Raw genomic sequence first — 17,427 nt, 5'->3', positions numbered from 1 at the left:
TTTCCTAGAGTTGTTCCTGTAGGTGTAGAGCTGTTTCTATTCCCAGAGAGGGATGAAGCGTGGCCTCAGCTAGCATCAGGCTCTGTATAATTGCAGCTGCGCTATGGCACTAGCAAACTAAAAACTTTGTATTAAGCTTAACATTTTCTTGCAGCAACATTTATTATTTACATTGCAAATAATATGGCAAAATTTGATTAACTGTGGACTGTAAGCAGTTGTTGCTATATGGATGTTTTCTTTTTCTTCCATGTTTATAGGAATTCCAGAAATCTCTTGGTGCCAAACACTCTGTATATGATACCACAAACAGGACTGGACGCTCCTTGAAAGAGAAAACTACTTTGGCTGATGACAATCTGAAACTTGATGATATGCTGAGTGAGCTAAGGGATAAATGGGACACAATTTGTGGAAAATCAGTAGAAAGGTAAATGAAAGCCAATCTAATTATTCAGCAGATAAGAATAAGGCTTACAAGAATTCTTCTGGCTTCTGTTCTGGCTTCTGTTGCACAAAAGTAAAACCAGAGTGGCTAGCGTGTCTCATAATCAAGAGTGGGAGGGAGGGGGAGAGGAACAGATGAGAGTTCCTCATCTGTTTCAGGAACCTGCTTTGTGCTGGTCAGTGCAGACTGGATAAAGCCCCATTAACCTAATTGGTAAATTCCCACTTGAGCGGTGTCTCCTACGTGTCTCCCTCAGGAGCCACGGTGTCTGAGGGTAGCATGGGGAAGCCAGGAGAATGTTGCCTCTTTTGGAGACAGCAGAACGTGTACATTGCCTATGACAGTTCAGAGCCCAGAGAAGCACTGTGTTCATCCCACTGCAGACCTAAGCTTTCATTTTTTTCCCCTGCTATTTAAAAAGGGGAAACACTGATTTAAAGCTCGTTTGTTATCATTTTATGCTAAAACTTTTTTTCCTTATGATTTTTAACTAAGTTTATTCTTCTTCTTGTGTTCATTTCTTCTTCCCAGACAAAATAAACTAGAGGAAGCCCTGTTATTTTCAGGGCAATTTACTGATGCTCTGCAAGCTCTCATTGATTGGTTATACAAAATTGAACCCCAGCTAGCAGAAGATCAGCCGGTACATGGAGACATTGATTTAGTGATGAACCTGATTGACAATCACAAGGTAATTCCAAATATACTCTCCTTTTTTAATTACTAGACTGCTCATAAGTGTAGTCTTTTAATGCTAATTCATTTTTTGGCTATTCTGTAATTTTAGAAACATGGAATATATTTATGACATAAACATGTTGACAATGGAAAATGCTATAAAACAGACTTGGAAGCAAAAAACCTGTTAATAACTCATTGGCACCAATTAGCTTTGAGATATTCAATTTAATGCTGCTATCTTGTATATTTATGAACATGTCAAAAAGCACAACTGTGCATTTATGAATGTGTGTATATGGAAAGAAGTGTCAAAATTGATTTTACTGGAAATCTTTTGGGGAAGAAGAGAAAGGGTTTTATTCAGTACATCTGCTAACCAAATGTCCAGTGCAGTTGTTGTGACTCCAGCAGCCTTTCTGAAAAGGCAGCAGTGAGCATTTCAAACCTGCTGAGCTGCTGTATATTCACAGAGAAAAGCAGTTGCACAACTTAAGCATTGCATGGGTGTACACAACCAGATTCCATCCCAGGAAACCTACATTGGCTGCAGCATGTTGTCAGCGAAGTGTCTCTGGAGAAGGGAGCATACAGGGGGTCTAGGACTGCGCCTCTGAATCGCAGTTCTGCAGTTCCAGTTCAGTACGTCAGAAGAAATGGCTGTTGAAGTTACTAGTATTGACACAGTCAGAGCTCTGGGGTCTGGGAGGCTTACAGGATGAAGGTCTCCCTGTTCTTCCACCAGTGACTTCCAGTATCCAAGCACTGCTTGGTGAGAAGACAACTTTGTCTCTTTTGAGGAAAGAAAGTATTTGGAAACACAGTTTATCTGTAAAAACTAGCCTGAAATGTGCTGGAATTGCTTCTGAAGTCCAAGTGGATAACATAACTACATCGTAGTCAGTGGTACAATATTTGCAATTTCCGTATTGTCTTATTTCCTTTTAAGAGGCTCCTTTGTGAAAATGGAGCTTGTTCCAGCCATGAATGTGAGCATACTCTCACATAAATATATGAATATGTACAGATTTATAGTCCTACAGTCTGACCCCCAGATGAGGTTTTATTTCTGTTTTTATGATTTTTCAACCTTCTCCTTGATTGTTAGCATTTTATCTGATCTTTTTGTGCTGTGGCAGTCTTGCACATTCATCACTGTGTCAGATCAATTGCTCTGATAAAGAGTTTAAAGCCAGTGTGGTAAGAAGGCTAGATTTCCCATGCATTGCATCAGGATGCGTTGTTCCCAGGATCTGCCTGACATTTCCCTACTATATTCCAGTGTGTAAATATCTTCATAGGAAATATAATGAGCAGAACTTGTGCATTGTGTCACTTGTACATGGACTGAACTAAATGCATATTTTGATTTCTTCTTATAAGCAGTAGGCTGTTTTTTTGTTATTTTCTACAGTTGTTATTATTATCTATAATAATTACATTAATGATTTAAACATTCCAAATGTATTTGGTGGTCCTAGGTTTTCCAGAAGGAACTGGGAAAAAGAACGAGCAGTGTCCAGGCTCTGAAGCGCTCTGCCCGAGAGCTGATAGAAGGCAGTCGTGATGACTCCTCCTGGGTCAAAGTCCAAATGCAGGAGCTAAGCACTCGCTGGGAGACAGTTTGTGCCCTGTCAGTATCCAAGCAAACGCGATTGGAACAGGCTCTCCGACAGGTAAAAGAGTGCTGCTGATTCCACGTCTTCTGTGTGAGAAGCAGAGAAAATACTGCACAGTGTAGTTGAAAAAAATTCATTTCATTTTCACTTCATGTCATTCCATTTCATTTAATTTCATTTGAAAACATTCATTTTCTTGTTCATGCATTGTTTACCTTGTCTTTGCCCCTTTACCACAACACATAAATAATACCTGTTGGTACTTATTATTACTATTAGTAGTAGTCTATACCACAAATAAAAACCAAATGTTTCAAAAACCTTACCATCTAAGGAAATCACTGAAGTTACAGACAAGCATGAAGTTTGATTAAGAACTATGACCCCCTCACAGGAAGCTGGAGATTGCAGTCATACTTACGCCCTTTGTGCCTTATTAGAAAGAAGTAAATTTATATACTAGAAACATGTTTACATTGGCACAATTACAGAAGAAATTGAGCCCTGCTGAGTGCACTCAAGAACTAGAATAGTCTATGCATGTCAGTATTGGCAGGTACCAGTCCCAGATGAATAGGTCCGTCTGTATTGGTTGCAGACCTGAGATCCTACGTCTGCACTGCTCATGCAGACATACAGCTTGGGTTGATGCTAGCTTGGGGTTCCAGTAACAGTGATGTATCCACTGTGTACAGAATTCCTGCCCCGCTTTTCCCAGGGTACCGTGTTCCCCCTGCTGCCTGGTATCTCAGTAGGAACAGCTCTGAGCTATGTCAAACACTGATTGTGTCTGAATGTGGCTGTGCCCAAAGGTGCGACTTTCTTGTTCTTTCCAGTCTTGAAAGGGTCAGTCACCAACAGGCGCTCGGTTAATTTTGCTTAACCAGTGATTTAGGCTCTGCAGAAAATACAGTTCTCATCTCTCCAGCTGGTCCATGAAAGCACGTCCCATGTAATTTGTCAGCATAAAGGCATGACATTCTCAACTGAGCTGCAAATACACTATAAATCAGATAGCTAAAAGCATGAGCAGGCTTTTAGGCTTCCTATAATTTTTTGGGAAGCATGAGATATTTTTACGGTTATGAAAATGTAGTACCGTATATCACTGACTTTTTAATGGAAAGTTAATGTGCCAGTACTGCTGCATGATTAATGGCTCCAAATCTGGGCTCAGTCTCCTTGTGTAAGCTGCAGTGTGTCTGTCAGGTCCCCTCATCAGTGACCGTGACTTCTTGTGTTTAACAGGCAGAGGAATTCCACTCTGTTGTTCATGTCCTCTTGGAGTGGCTGGCAGAGGCTGAGCAGGCTCTTCGCTTCCACGGCGTCCTTCCAGATGATGAAGAGGCCTTGCGTACCCTGATAGACCAGCACAGGGTAAGTAAGAAAGTGAAGAGGGTCTCTTTGTTCTAATACTCTACTAGAATGTAAAGGAAAGGAGGCAAAGTTTACCTCATGTAATCATATCCAGCATCCAAGGTTTGTTTTTGCAACTCTTTCTATTGAGAAGTTAGAAATTGAATGAATTTGACAGTTTGGTGCCCATTCTTGTGTTGTGCTGTTGTATGAGTCATATTCGCTTGTTATGAAAATAACGGGCATTATGGAAGTTGCTGTAATCATTTAGAGATAAATTCAAAACCTCTGGAATATGTGCTGCCTGACAATTCTAACACGGGCTGTTACGATAGCAAAAGTATATCCGTCTTCTTAGCACCATTGAGCTAAGAAGACCACATACTTTCAAGGTCATTTGTAAATGTCAGCAGAATGATGTTGTCATCCATTAACCTCCTGTCACGGTGAAACAGCATGCTGTCATGCCTCATGTACATTAGGTACTGAAATATTGCAGTGCATTAGGTACTGCAGATACTAGATTACAGGTCACCAAACTGATTTTGCAGTAATGAAATGGGAAAATGGCTAAGTCGGGAGCCTAACTAAAGAAATGAGAGTTCGTATTTTCCCTCTCTTACACGTAGGCATTTTTCATGCAAAACTTTTAAGTGCAGTAGTAATAATACAAAGAATGTAAAGTGAAAATAAAATCACATATGATGTTACAGACCAGATTATAATAATAATGGATTTGTTTGTTAATGCCATGAAGAAAGTTGTAACCATTATAAACTTAGGGAATGAAGAGTGGAAAAGCATCCTGTTCAATTTGAGTTTGGGAACAGCAGTACACTGAGCGCACGCAGAATATGACTGCCTAACTGTTCTTAATAGGTAATTTTGAAGGTATTCATATTGCAGCAGCATACGTTTTGAAGAAGTTTTCGGACTTAATTTAGGGCCCTGAAAACTGGGTGCTACTCTTTAGCTGGCAAACATGTAGATGCCAGTGTATGCCCATGTGGGGAAGTTGGCAGTAGCAACGCACTCTCTGATGCAACTAAATTGGTCTGTTAGCTGCCTTTCCTCCACATTGCTACATTTTTTGGTTGTCTTAGTACAGAGGAAAAAGCTGAATGAAATCTTAGTTAGAAAACTGAAACATGAGAAAAAAAAAAACACACTGGTGGTAATGGAGTGTTAAATTTCTCCCTTTGCAATGTAGACTAATTAACAAAATATTTCTGTACAAAAGCTTGAAATCGTGCTGCCAAAACTGAAGCCTAACTTTGAGCCTCAAACCAAAGCAGAGTTTGTCTCTGAGAAACCCTGTCCAGCTGGGGAGAATAATCACTAGAACAACGCAACCAACCTCAGCGTTAGATGTGACCGCACGATACTTAAAATCTTCTGGTAGACTTTAGAAGAAGTTCTGCCAACCACATTTTCTTTTTTAAAGGCCAAATAATAGAAATGCAGAAATTGTCAATCTAAGGAAGATTGTGGCACTGCTTCTTTGCCACTCAGTAAGCATGTATGTGAGAAGTCCTGCTTGAATGTGTGGTCTCTGCTCGTAAGCTTATTCACATTAGCTTTTAAGGAGGAAACAAAAAGGAAAATGGTGTTTAAAACCAGTATCATACTACATGTCTGTATTATTATGCTGTAATATTAATCTAAAAATAGACTAGATTACTATGATATTGTTTGCCTAAATATGAAATGTATCTTCTTTTTATTACTCTGTGATTCTTGGAAAATAGTTTTAATGCATTTGTATGCAGCTACCTCTTGAAAGGCTTCTTCATTAACATATTTTATCCAAATAGTCTATCTTTATGCCCATTACTTGGTGTTGTTTGTTTTTTTCCTTGAACACTGCAAATCATTTAATGATTTCTACTTATCTCAGCCAGTGAGATAAGTCACTCACCATTGTCTCCAGGGACTGAAAGGTGTAGCGAGGTAATGCCCTGCATTAGTTAGTAAGGAGGATCCCATCTCCTCTCGTGTAAATGTGTCTGTATCACTGGACTGCCACAGAGTTCGATACAATTGGTATCCTTTACCAAGGGAAAGCTTAATATCAAGGGAAAGCTTAACGTGTGTTGCAGACTGTGAGATTGAATTGTGCAGGGAAAACAAGTGTTGCTATTGCCTGCTTTCCTCCTGGCCCCTGTTTATTTTGGTAATCTGTCACGACAGTCCACCTCAACTTTTTCAAACCCATTTTGAGCTGAAATACTGTAAGAACTCACGGGGTTTTGTGAGAGGACTGCTATTGTGATTGAGTCTTAAACTCTGACATTAAACTTAACTCAAAATTACTTAGTAATGAATCCCTGTATACACAGCCTACCTATTCCAGGCATTTAGAACAAGGTACAAGAGATTTTTTTACACTTTTATTTCATGATATTTTCATAGTTAATTTGTAGTGGCACAGGATAATGTAATTACGACTTGTAGAAGCTGTTTTTACAATGTTCTGGTGACTTTGAATTTTCTAAGATCTGGCTTGGTTGATCATTAATTTCTGGAATCTAAAATAACCCATACTGGGGGAGAGAAAGAGAGTTAAGTTAAACTTTCAGAGACATGCTTCTATTCTGTAGCCCAATTAAAGATCTTAAAATATAAATAAAAACAATTCCAACAGGCACTGAGAGTAGTTGGCAGTTTCAGTGCTCACATAGACATGCAAACTTACGCAACGTTTAGACATAACAAAGTAGGCAGAATTGTAAAACCACTGTAGTAATAATAAGAAAAAAGTGAACTATAGAAAGGATGGAAAATGTTTTAGTTTTTTGTTTTTTCCCCCCTCACTTCAGTTCTGATCTTGCCACCCTTTCTTCTGCCAGACTCCCTAGGAACATCAATGGCTATGAACTTGGATGGTCAGAGCTGTAAACATCCTTTTGCTTTTACAAGATTTTTCCCACATGGCAGAACCTCTGAAAACAGCTGGTTAATTAACAGTCCCTGTCGCTGTTCTCTCTGTCTCTCCCCTTTGGCTGCTGAGTTTTTCATATTTGTGTTAGTATAGCTGCTCCTGAAGTCCTCTGTCATCTTGTCTGAGCATGTAATTATAGTTGGACATTTCCAGCCTCTGTTAGGAGCCTGATAGTTTATTATCAAGAATTACTGTAACTGACAGACAAACTAAGTCTTCTGAAATGTTGCCAGTAATGATTCTAACCGTTGCATGGCTGATTTACAGCACTTCTGAAGTGCTGTGATTTTCTTTCTTTTTTAATAAGGGCGTGTGTATTTCAAGTACTTACAGTATGGTGGAGTGGCAAGATGGGGTAAAGATTTTAAAGCTTCATTTAATACTTTGTGTGGAATAGGCTTTTTGAGCAATTTTTAACTTTTCTCAAAGAAACGAAACTTTTTTTTTTCTCTCTTCTTTCTCTTGTCTGTTGAATCTGTTCAGGCTTTGATTGATCCAGAGCCTTTCAGATTATGCAGAATTTATTCAGATTTCTCTTTCAACTTTTGCCAACACCTAATTGAAACTGTTGCTTCTGATTTAGGAGTTTATGAAGAAACTGGAAGAGAAAAAGGCAGAACTGAATAAAGCAACAGGTATGGGAGAAGCTATCCTGGCTATCTGCCACCCAGACTCCATCACCACCATTAAGCACTGGATAACAATCATCAGAGCCAGGTTTGAAGAGGTCAGTACTATCTCAAGCCGTCTTCTTTGCAACAGTTCATCTTTGACTGGAACATAGCTGACTACTAACATGGTAGTTATACTGGGAGGAAATGATCCAGCTGTTAAGAACTAAACATTTAAAATACCCACAATGATGAATGTGAATACCATACTTCCCCAGGTTTTATTTTAAAACTTATAGGCCTTTAAGAATTAAAGCAGATGGTCAAGCTTCTTTGTTTGTATGTATTAAAGGAAATAGTGCCTGACCCTTCCTATCTGAGAAAAGCCAATAGTTTCTAGGAAGAGAAATCTAAAAGTTACAAAGGGAAAAAAATACAAGGCAAACTTGAAGCATTTTCTAATTGCATTAAGGAGGATTTGAATACAACATATTCTTAATCTAGGAGATTTCCAAATCATTCAAGTGGCTACAAGTAAGTCTCAGAGGGTGCACCAAACTCTTAGTTGCTAAAGTGCATTTTTGTGTGTTCATTAAGTTTAAAGAAAAACTTTATAAATACTGCTGCTAGCAAAGTGTGGCTTCAGGAGTGTTCACGAGGAAGACAGACCCCAGATCCTATATGATTTACCAACTTATAAGTATGGTTTGATCAAGTTCTTAGTCTTTTACCAGAATGTGTTATTTCCTGCATGTAGTAGTACATAGACCTGAGTATTTGTGCAAAAATGTGGTTGAACTGGAAATTCTAGTTGCCTAGCACATTTAGTGGTCAGCCACTACACCTAGCACCTTTGATATTGAAATATCAGCAGCACTGGGAGGAAGCTTTGGGTTTACGGTTAGCAGGGCAATTTTAAATACATTTTGAAGAATTTCAGATGTGCAGATATTGATGTGTCGGTTCTTGTATCAAGGTATTAGCATGGGCTAAACAGCATCAACAAAGACTGGCAGGAGCTCTGGCTGGACTTATTGCTAACCAGGAACTGCTGGAAGCTTTGCTGTCCTGGTTGCAGTGGGCAGAGACTACACTCACTGAAAAAGATAAAGAGGTTATCCCCCAGGAGATCGAGGAAGTTAAAGCACTTATAGCTGAACACCAGGTAAGGCATGTTAAGTGACATATATGTCCTACACGTTCAAACAGATGCTCTTGTTCAGCTAGGCTTCATAATTAAGTGCAAATCCTCCTTAGCTGTTTTCTCTCTTAATCACTGAATCATTTTTCAAACACTCAGTTGAGTCTTCACTACATATACTATATGCTTGGAGCTTATTCAACACAGATGTGAGAAAACAACCAATAAAAATTTAGTGCTGTATTGTTCCAAAAGCAAACTTATAACTCCTTTTAAGAACAGGGATAGTAGTAACCATGTGAAATATGTGGTAGTGCTGCTGGCTTAGGAGTAGTGTTGCTGTGTGGCTTTACTGATTGGTTATCTAAAATATATTTATGAAGAGCATGCTGCTGGTGCAGTGAATACTTGCAAGCTTAGCCCAGCTTAGGCACAGCAGTATCTCACTTATGTGAGCTGCAGTCTGGACAGTAGAGGAGTACTCCTGAGTTAAAAGTGTTGTACAGCATCTCACCATACACAGTTTGACAAACTGTTTATAGATTTAGACTTCCTTTAACAGCCAGGGCATAGCGGTCCTAACACTGCTGGTTTTTTTTGGTATTATTTTTTACCTACAAAACCTCTATTTCATCTGTCTTTTTTGTTCAGTTGGCATTATTAGAGTCTTCCTGTGCTGTTGTTGTAACTTTGGTGTTTTGATATTGTATGTGTTTTACATTCTTGTGGTCACTTTTGTGTATTGTTAATTAAAACCACCTCTACCTGATTGCAGACATTCATGGAGGAAATGACCAGAAAACAACCTGATGTGGATAAAGTTACAAAGACCTATAAAAGAAAGGCACTTGAACCCACTCCTGTACAATCTCATATTCCTGTCCTTGATAAGGGGAGAGCAGGAAGTAAGTAATGAAGTGTTTTGGGGCAGGTCATATACACCATCGCTCTGTCTACAAAGATAACTGATTACTAATAACCTAATAAGTTTGATTAGCAATGGAACATTCTAATGAAATAGGGTGGATTTTTCTAATTATCTTGTATTTTTCACTGTGAGGGAACTTCTCATAGCACACTTCCGTTTTTAAATTCTGTTCTATACTTCTTGAGTATTTATTTTTATAGTGTTCAGATTTTCCTGTGCTATTAAACTTCCAAGAGCGTGCACACAGCGAGTCTTTGCCAACCTACCATTATTTAAAAGTGCAAACAAATTATTTTACATAAAGGTAGACAAAATTTTGCTTTTAATGTCTGTGAAATTATATGGAACTAAGTAGAAAGTCTTCTGTTCAGTGGAGTTGAACGGAGAACAAATCTTCAAATGAGGAAATTGGTTTTTGTATTTTTAGATATACTTACCCTTTGCATTTTATGTTTGCCTGTACCTATATGGAACCTACTTCAAAAAACAGCTTGATTACTTTGTAGATCTCTGTAAGGGATTTGCAAAAATTTTATTTAGTCTGTGCAGTTTCAGTAGTGCAGCAACTACTAGTTGCTGCGGGCTAAAGAGAAGCTGAATACTTAAACCGCCCTGGTCCTTCCCCAGCAATGTTAAAGAAAACCTCATTAGTTGGAATCATATCAGGATTTGGGCTCATTATTTGTGGCAAGGAGGAGTGGTTTTAGGAGGGTCAAGTACCCTTTGTGTGAATGTTTGTTTTGTTTTAACTGGGTAAGACTTACACTTTTTATCGTGTTTCAACAGGAAAGCGTTCCCCCACACCAGGCATATATCCGTCAGCAGCCCAGGCACAAATTGAAACCAAAAATCCACGGGTAAACCTTTTAGTCAGCAAATGGCAGCAAGTCTGGCTTCTGGCCTTGGAAAGAAGAAGAAAACTTAATGATGCTTTGGACAGACTTGAAGAGGTCAGCAATGGACTACACAGAATGCACATATTCTTTGTATAATTTTGTTTAACCTGGGTTAAATTGGCAATACTTTAAACCATCCGTATTTGTTGCATGATACAGCTAACTGAAAACATTGACACATGCTTTAAAGATTGTCATTCTCATTTTAAATGTGAGGAGGTAAGATTTTTGAGGACCTACATTAACATTTTAAATAACTAACTAAAAGAACGCAGATGGTCTCTCTCTCCTTGTTTTTCTGAATTAATTGATTTCAACTGTAAGAAGTTTTCTCTCTCTCTTTTTTTTTTAATGAAGCTGAGAGAATTTGCCAACTTTGATTTTGATATTTGGAGGAAAAAGTACATGCGATGGATGAACCATAAGAAGTCTCGTGTGATGGACTTCTTTAGAAGGATTGATAAAGATCAGGATGGAAAGATAACGAGACAGGAATTTATTGATGGAATTCTTTCTTCAAGTAAGTTTTGAAATTAATTTAAAGATGAACTTAGAAGAAACATCTAATTAAAACTTATTGTCTGTATGGTGTACACTATGGGGTTGATCATGTCAGAAGGTCAGGATTCCTTTTTGAAGTCATTAGGTATGATTAATTTAAACTATAATTATTTTACTTGAAAACATTTTTAGATTGTAGAAACTCAAGTTCTAGGGAATCTCCTCTCTTAATCAGATTACAAATGGCACATTTATACTATTGGTTAATTAATATTTACTGGTTTATTGGACTCTGACAATCATTTCCACAATGCACTAGCTACTTGAACAGATTACTTGAACTATCTTGAACAGATAGTTACTTTTCATTGATTATTCAGAATAGTAAAACATACCTCATAAAACCTACAGATAACTTCAAAACCAGTTCATGTGATTTTATGACTTTTATTAAAGTACTTGCCAACATGGAATAGCTTCAATTACGGAAGGAAACCATGTAATTTCTGAAACTAGTGTTTCCATGAACCATGGCCATGTTCATATGCCTGACTCATAACAGATGGGACCTGCTACTCAACGTTATCCTTTATCTTCAAATCGTGGGGACTTTTTGCTTTGAGCAGTGAAGATTCAGAATTGGGCTGCTTTTAGCACCTCACGTAAAAGTTATTTGGTAGGATAATACAGCAGTAGATGCATTTTTCCCCTGCTTTGGTAAATGTGCTAATACTGTCCTGATGTGTGCTTTTTGATGTTTTGCATGGATTGCCAGAAGTTGAGGGGAAAAACCTGATACGACCAAGAGGTTAAACAGTTTACTTACTTAACTCAGTTGATATAATCTTGTTTCTGCTAAATACTCATGATTTAATTCCCGTTTCTGCTAAATACTCATGATTTAATTCCTGTTTACCATCTTAAAATTTTTCTTGACCATTTCATAGAGAATCTCTGTATGGATTAATAATCTGTTGCTGTGAACTTGATCTAAAGAAGGATTTCACAACACACTATGCATGTTTCTGAAGTGGGAAGGCCTTGCATCCCAAATTTAATTATCATTGAAATTCTCGCTTGACCTTTCCTCACTAACAGTTTATCTTGTTAATCTATGGGTATTATATGCACTTCGAAGGTCAAAATGTTGAAGTGCGTAGTTTAATCTGTGCGCTCTCTTCTGTTTCTGTCTTCAAGGCAGACTATGCTATTCATTTTTGGCCAAAATCTATTGGAGATCCTGCCTTTTTTCAGAAAAAATCCTTTATTCTTTTGAAAGTCACCTAATACCTGAAAACCTGTTAAGATTTTTGATAAAGCCATTCATTGTATTGGAATAGAAAAGCCAATTTATCTATGTTGTTGTTTTTGTATTACAGAATTCCCAACAAGCCGACTTGAAATGAGTGCTGTTGCAGATATTTTTGATAGAGATGGTGATGGGTATATTGACTATTACGAGTTTGTAGCAGCTCTTCATCCAAACAAGGATGCTTACAAGCCTCTCACAGATGCTGACAAAATTGAAGATGAGGTACATTCTCTGTTTTCTTAGATTGCAGTCTATTCTACTGGAGTCACATTCATTAAGAATTAATTCGGTTTCTTCCAAATTAATTATTAATTATTTGGTTTCTTCCCTTCCCCCCCATATAATTTGAAGTTTACCAGTTATATAAATCATTTAAAAATGTGACATTAGTGGTAAAATAATCATCCAGTGGTGTTCTTTTTCAGGTTACAAGGCAGGTAGCTAAATGTAAATGTGCAAAACGGTTTCAAGTGGAACAGATTGGGGATAACAAGTACAGGGTAAGTCTCCTAAGGACCTTCTTAGTTTTTTCAGCTTAAAGATTATTCCTATGATATGGTTCTGCAAGGATATAGACTATATTCATATAAAGGAATTTTGTATGACAATTATATGTTTTCTTACTGTAAGTTTGTCTCATTTTTAGAATGTGATTCTTTCTTATTAGAACATATAGGCTAAAAATACAGAAAATGCTGCTTCATATATGTATTTTTCACTGAAACTACAGAAACTATTTTCAATGTATGGGAATTTCTGCATACATGTATATACATACATACAACAGCTCCTTAAAGTGCAAACTTTTTGTCTGGATACCCAAAGTGTTTACTCTGTAGCTGGTGTTCTATTAGTATCATAAAAATAGTGACTGATATTTTCCTGTGGTATTGTGTTGTACTTCAAAAATCTTTAACAAAAGTGTGTTTGATCACTTTTACCCTCCCTTATCATTTTATCGGAGCACACTGTACGTCTGAAGAAGTACAAGAAATGTGTTAGATATCTACTGAACAATTTTAGATCACAGTAAAAAAGTATCACATTGTAGAGAAAAATCTGCTACCCCTAGATTCAGTAACCAGAACAATTTCAGATGAAAGACACAATATTTGGCTAAGAAATACTAAAACGCTTGCAGGTGATTTTTAAAAGATCACAGAAACAGCAGTGGGAAGGAAACAAAGGCCTTGAATATTCTTCAGTATTCAGTCTCCGGATAGCTAGCTACCTGCTCATCTCTGAACTAGAAACTTTATTTAGAATGTCTAATGTGTTAGTTTGCATGTGTTCTAGAGTCACGTAGAGAATTTCCTGTAAACTAATCGTGTCTTTCTTCCATTTTTCATTTCTTATCAGTTCTTCCTGGGAAATCAGGTATAAACCAGTGGAATGTGTTCTGAAGTTTCTTTTTTTTTTTTTTCCCCCCCTTCCTCTAACGCATAGTGATTTAAGCTTGCAATGGTCAGTCTTCTCATCCTTTCATCTTCAGCTACTTCATTGCTGGTCAGCTGTGGTATTTCTTTAAATGCTATGGATCATTCCTTGCCTCAGGATCTCTTCTGTTCAGCACCCCCCATCTGCTTTCCTTGGCCATTTTCCTTTTTAAGGAGATTACTTTTAAAGGAACCAGATAATGGTCCTTACCAGTAATTCAAGTATTAAAAATCTTGGGCTTTTAAACTGCAAGTTTAGAATAACATTATTTCATCAGTTTCCAGTTTTATAGTGGAATGCCTCAAAATTCTCTGTTTTGTTTTTTTAGGCTATCAGATTAAAAGCCATTCACAGTAAGCACATATGCCACTATGATATCAGTTATTTATTGCAACTCAAGGTGAAAAGTGCTTTCATTTTTAATAAAACCCCTGTGCAATCAAGCAGACTGATTAAGAACCTAATTGATTGCTGGTATATTGTAAACTAATGCAAGTGAATTATTAAATACATATTTTGGAAATTGGCAAAGTAAGCTTGCTATTCCAGTTTAGGCTATTCCCTTTTCCAAAGTGTTTTCAAAGAGCAAATCGACAATGATTGGGCCTATTTTTAAGAATACTTCTTGTCAGTTGAGTGATCAGTGAGTCAGGTTGCAGTGGCACTATATGTACAGTGTGGGGGGGAGCACTAACTGGTGCTTACTCCTGTGGCACATACTGACACACAGCTTCTTAAACTGTTAAATCATCTTTGCCTGGTAATAATGGAAATACCTTAGGCACTCAGTATCTGCTCTCATTAGACTCTTCTTCATGTTTTTATTAAGGCAATACTGTGTGGAATCCATTCTGGATATCCTAGTGTTAAAAGCATTAGTCATTTAAAATCTAGAGATGCTGAGAAAACTTAGTTGCATTCTTATTTATTGACAAAGCTTGTTGAAGTATGGAAGAAAGCACAAAGAGCGGTGGATAATCTTACCACGTGCCTCAAGCAATATATCTAAGTAATTCTTTAAAATGTTTTCCACATACGGAACATGCCTTGATTTGAAAAGATTATTTGAAATTATGTTAATCCTCTTATCTGACATCTGTATTCTCAGAACTGAGAAGAATACAGCATTTTTTGAGAGCATCTAACTCTTACTGGTGCAAAGTAGTGTTACAGTGAAAAGCACCTACAGCAAGTTGGCCAAGATTTCTCTAGTGGCAGTGATGTTACATGGCTACTATCAAGAGTAGGGGTTTTTGTAGCTTAAACTTGGCTTCCTTTAAGTTTTTATCCTCCTGTTTTTTTACCTCTGATTTTCAGTTATGTGAAATGATGCTAAATATTGTTCAAGGAAAGCTGGTGTCCAGGCTGTTCTGAGAAGAAAATAGACTGAGTTACTATTAGGAAAAATGCCTTGAGAGACACCTCTGGTATTCTCCAGAAGTCCCACTGTCTGAATTAACTACAGCCTAGGCAATTTCCAAAGGATGTGGCATCTGACCCTTGGTACAGTTGCCTGATAGGGACTAAATGAAGAATTAATTTGAAAAGGGAAAAAGAGAATGGAAAAGAAAAAGGATTTTTAGAACCACTAGAAAATACTCTCTTTAGAAACAAGCCAATGAAAGTAAACGTTATCAATTTGGATGCCATTTCTTCTTTAATCTTTATTTTTAAAACAATTCTTTGTTATGCAGATATTGAAATAATTATTAAAAAGCCTTTAGAGATAATTATCATTTGAATGTTCTTATTTATAACAAATTTTTTTGTTATCAAATTAAACAGCAAGTTTGCTTTTGTTTGGTTCCTAAAAGTAATATTCCTTTAAACTTATTCCCTCTCCTTGGCTTAAGTAGTACCAAACAACTAAAGTCATTTAACAAGTAGAGAGTACATCTTTGTAATTTACATTTTAAAGAATTTCAGTCTCCTTATTGGAGCAAGTAGGTACAGTTGAACTATACGGCAGCCTTCTCTGAGGGTCAAAGGTTGTCCCAAAAATGTGTAGTTGTCTCCTGTTGGTTTCAGTGAGAACGCTGCATGTTTGCGTGTGAGAGCCCTACACTTGGCCTGGTGATCTGATACCAAAAGAAATGTTTTAGTGGCGTTGGCTAAAAAATACTGAATTCTTCTGGTTAATTTTCATGAGATTGTGGGGTCAACATTTTGGACACTTTCTTTGATTCAGATTTGAACTGCGATACTGCGTACAGGTTTGGTATACGGGTTTAAAGAGCAGGACATACCTTAGGCCTGGCCATCAGCCCAAAGGAAGAATCATCTAGTACAAGAGATAGTATGGAATGGGCTTTTTGTACATCCCTGAACTGTGAACAACCTTGATGTGTAGACAGAGGAGTGAGAGTTTATAGCCAAGGACAGTTGTGATACCTAAAGATGACTCAGTGCTACTTTAATGTTCCCTTCCTCACATGTACCTAGCTATAGGTGAGCAGTGTTGATGCTATACCTGAAAAAATCCCTATAACGAGTCAATTGATGGAACAGTGCAACGCTCATAATGCATTGGATTCCCAGCCCATGTACTGATCGTTTCAAGTGATACTGCCTTCCTTTCAGCTGATATCATTAAAAACTAGACTGTTGCAGAAGAGTTTGCTTAAGATTTTAACAATAAAATAACACAAATAGGTCTTCGTTAATTTGCACAAATGCAGATTGTAACCAATTAAATAATATGTTACTAATTGTGCTTCCTGTATGAAATCAGACATTTGAGAATCAAGCATAAAATAAAACCAGAGATTCTCTTCTTACCACCTTGCCGTCTCCTTTGGATTAACGCAGCAGCATCTGATTTGAAACCTTAACAGCTTTAATAATCTGCATAAATAAACCTTGAATTCTTGCCATTTACTAATAATCAAATATCAAAATAAACTTTTTGAAGTGTCTGATTTTTAACCTATCAGCATTGAAGTGTATCTGAACGACTGAGATCCTCAGATTGTTGTCTGGTTTTCTTGCAGTTTGGTGACTCTCAACAACTACGCCTTGTTCGTATCCTAAGAAGTACGGTCATGGTGCGTGTTGGAGGTGGCTGGATGGCACTTGATGAGTTCTTAGTGAAAAATGATCCTTGCAGGGGTATGTAACAAAACTGTTGAAATGGACATGCAGATAATTATTTGGATACAGCCACCAGTCATTGTCTCAAGAAGGAGATTGAATTGTATAAAATGCCAGTTCTGTAAACAACATCTCACTAAATGTCCCATAATGATCTGTTTTTGTAAACTTTAAATCCCATGGTTAAGATCTCTTCACTTGCACTGATTTGTGTCTAGAATAACTGTGGTGTCTTCGGTGCAGTTCCCCAGTGTTAGAGTGATGTAATTAAGAACTGAGCCTAGCCCAAGTAGAGTTTATGCTTGTAAGCTGCTTGTATGACTTGGCAGAAATAACACACAGAAACATCCAATTAAAGCTTCTCAGCAAGAGAGAAATGTTAAGGCCATAAATCAAAATAAGGCAGTTGAATCAAAAAGAATACGACAACAAAAAATGGCTCTGGCTGGTGGCTGCACCCACACGTTTA

At 37.4% G+C, this 17,427-nt stretch overlaps 1 protein-coding gene across 35 annotated transcripts in view; it reads left to right on the top strand.

Annotated features, from left to right (window-relative positions):
* Window positions 1-17,427, top strand: part of LOC310897568 (dystonin-like) — a 298,423-nt gene that overhangs the window by 271,981 nt on the left and 9,015 nt on the right. For 30 of the 35 annotated variants that reach the window (XM_083831325.1, XM_083831319.1, XM_083831327.1 and 27 more), the window contains 13 exons: window positions 261-430; window positions 980-1,139; window positions 2,608-2,802; window positions 3,994-4,122; window positions 7,626-7,769; window positions 8,630-8,818; window positions 9,570-9,699; window positions 10,509-10,672; window positions 10,976-11,138; window positions 12,499-12,653; window positions 12,857-12,931; window positions 13,791-13,808; window positions 16,859-16,976. In XM_083831325.1, coding sequence (XP_083687451.1) covers window positions 261-430; window positions 980-1,139; window positions 2,608-2,802; window positions 3,994-4,122; window positions 7,626-7,769; window positions 8,630-8,818; window positions 9,570-9,699; window positions 10,509-10,672; window positions 10,976-11,138; window positions 12,499-12,653; window positions 12,857-12,931; window positions 13,791-13,808; window positions 16,859-16,976 — 1,810 coding nt within the window. Of the gene's footprint in view, window positions 1-260; window positions 431-979; window positions 1,140-2,607; window positions 2,803-3,993; window positions 4,123-7,625; window positions 7,770-8,629; window positions 8,819-9,569; window positions 9,700-10,508; window positions 10,673-10,975; window positions 11,139-11,894; window positions 12,455-12,498; window positions 12,654-12,856; window positions 12,932-13,790; window positions 13,809-16,858; window positions 16,977-17,427 lie in introns of those variants that run through there. The other 5 variants (XM_083831339.1, XM_083831335.1, XM_083831316.1 and 2 more) reach the window with 2 other exon arrangements.

Source organism: Anser anser (genome assembly GCF_964211835.1).
Source record: "Anser anser genome assembly, chromosome: 3".
In the NCBI taxonomy this organism is placed as follows: Eukaryota; Metazoa; Chordata; class Aves; order Anseriformes; family Anatidae; genus Anser; species Anser anser.
Note: the sequence above shows the minus strand (reverse complement) of the source record. Positions and strands in the feature narration are given on the sequence as shown.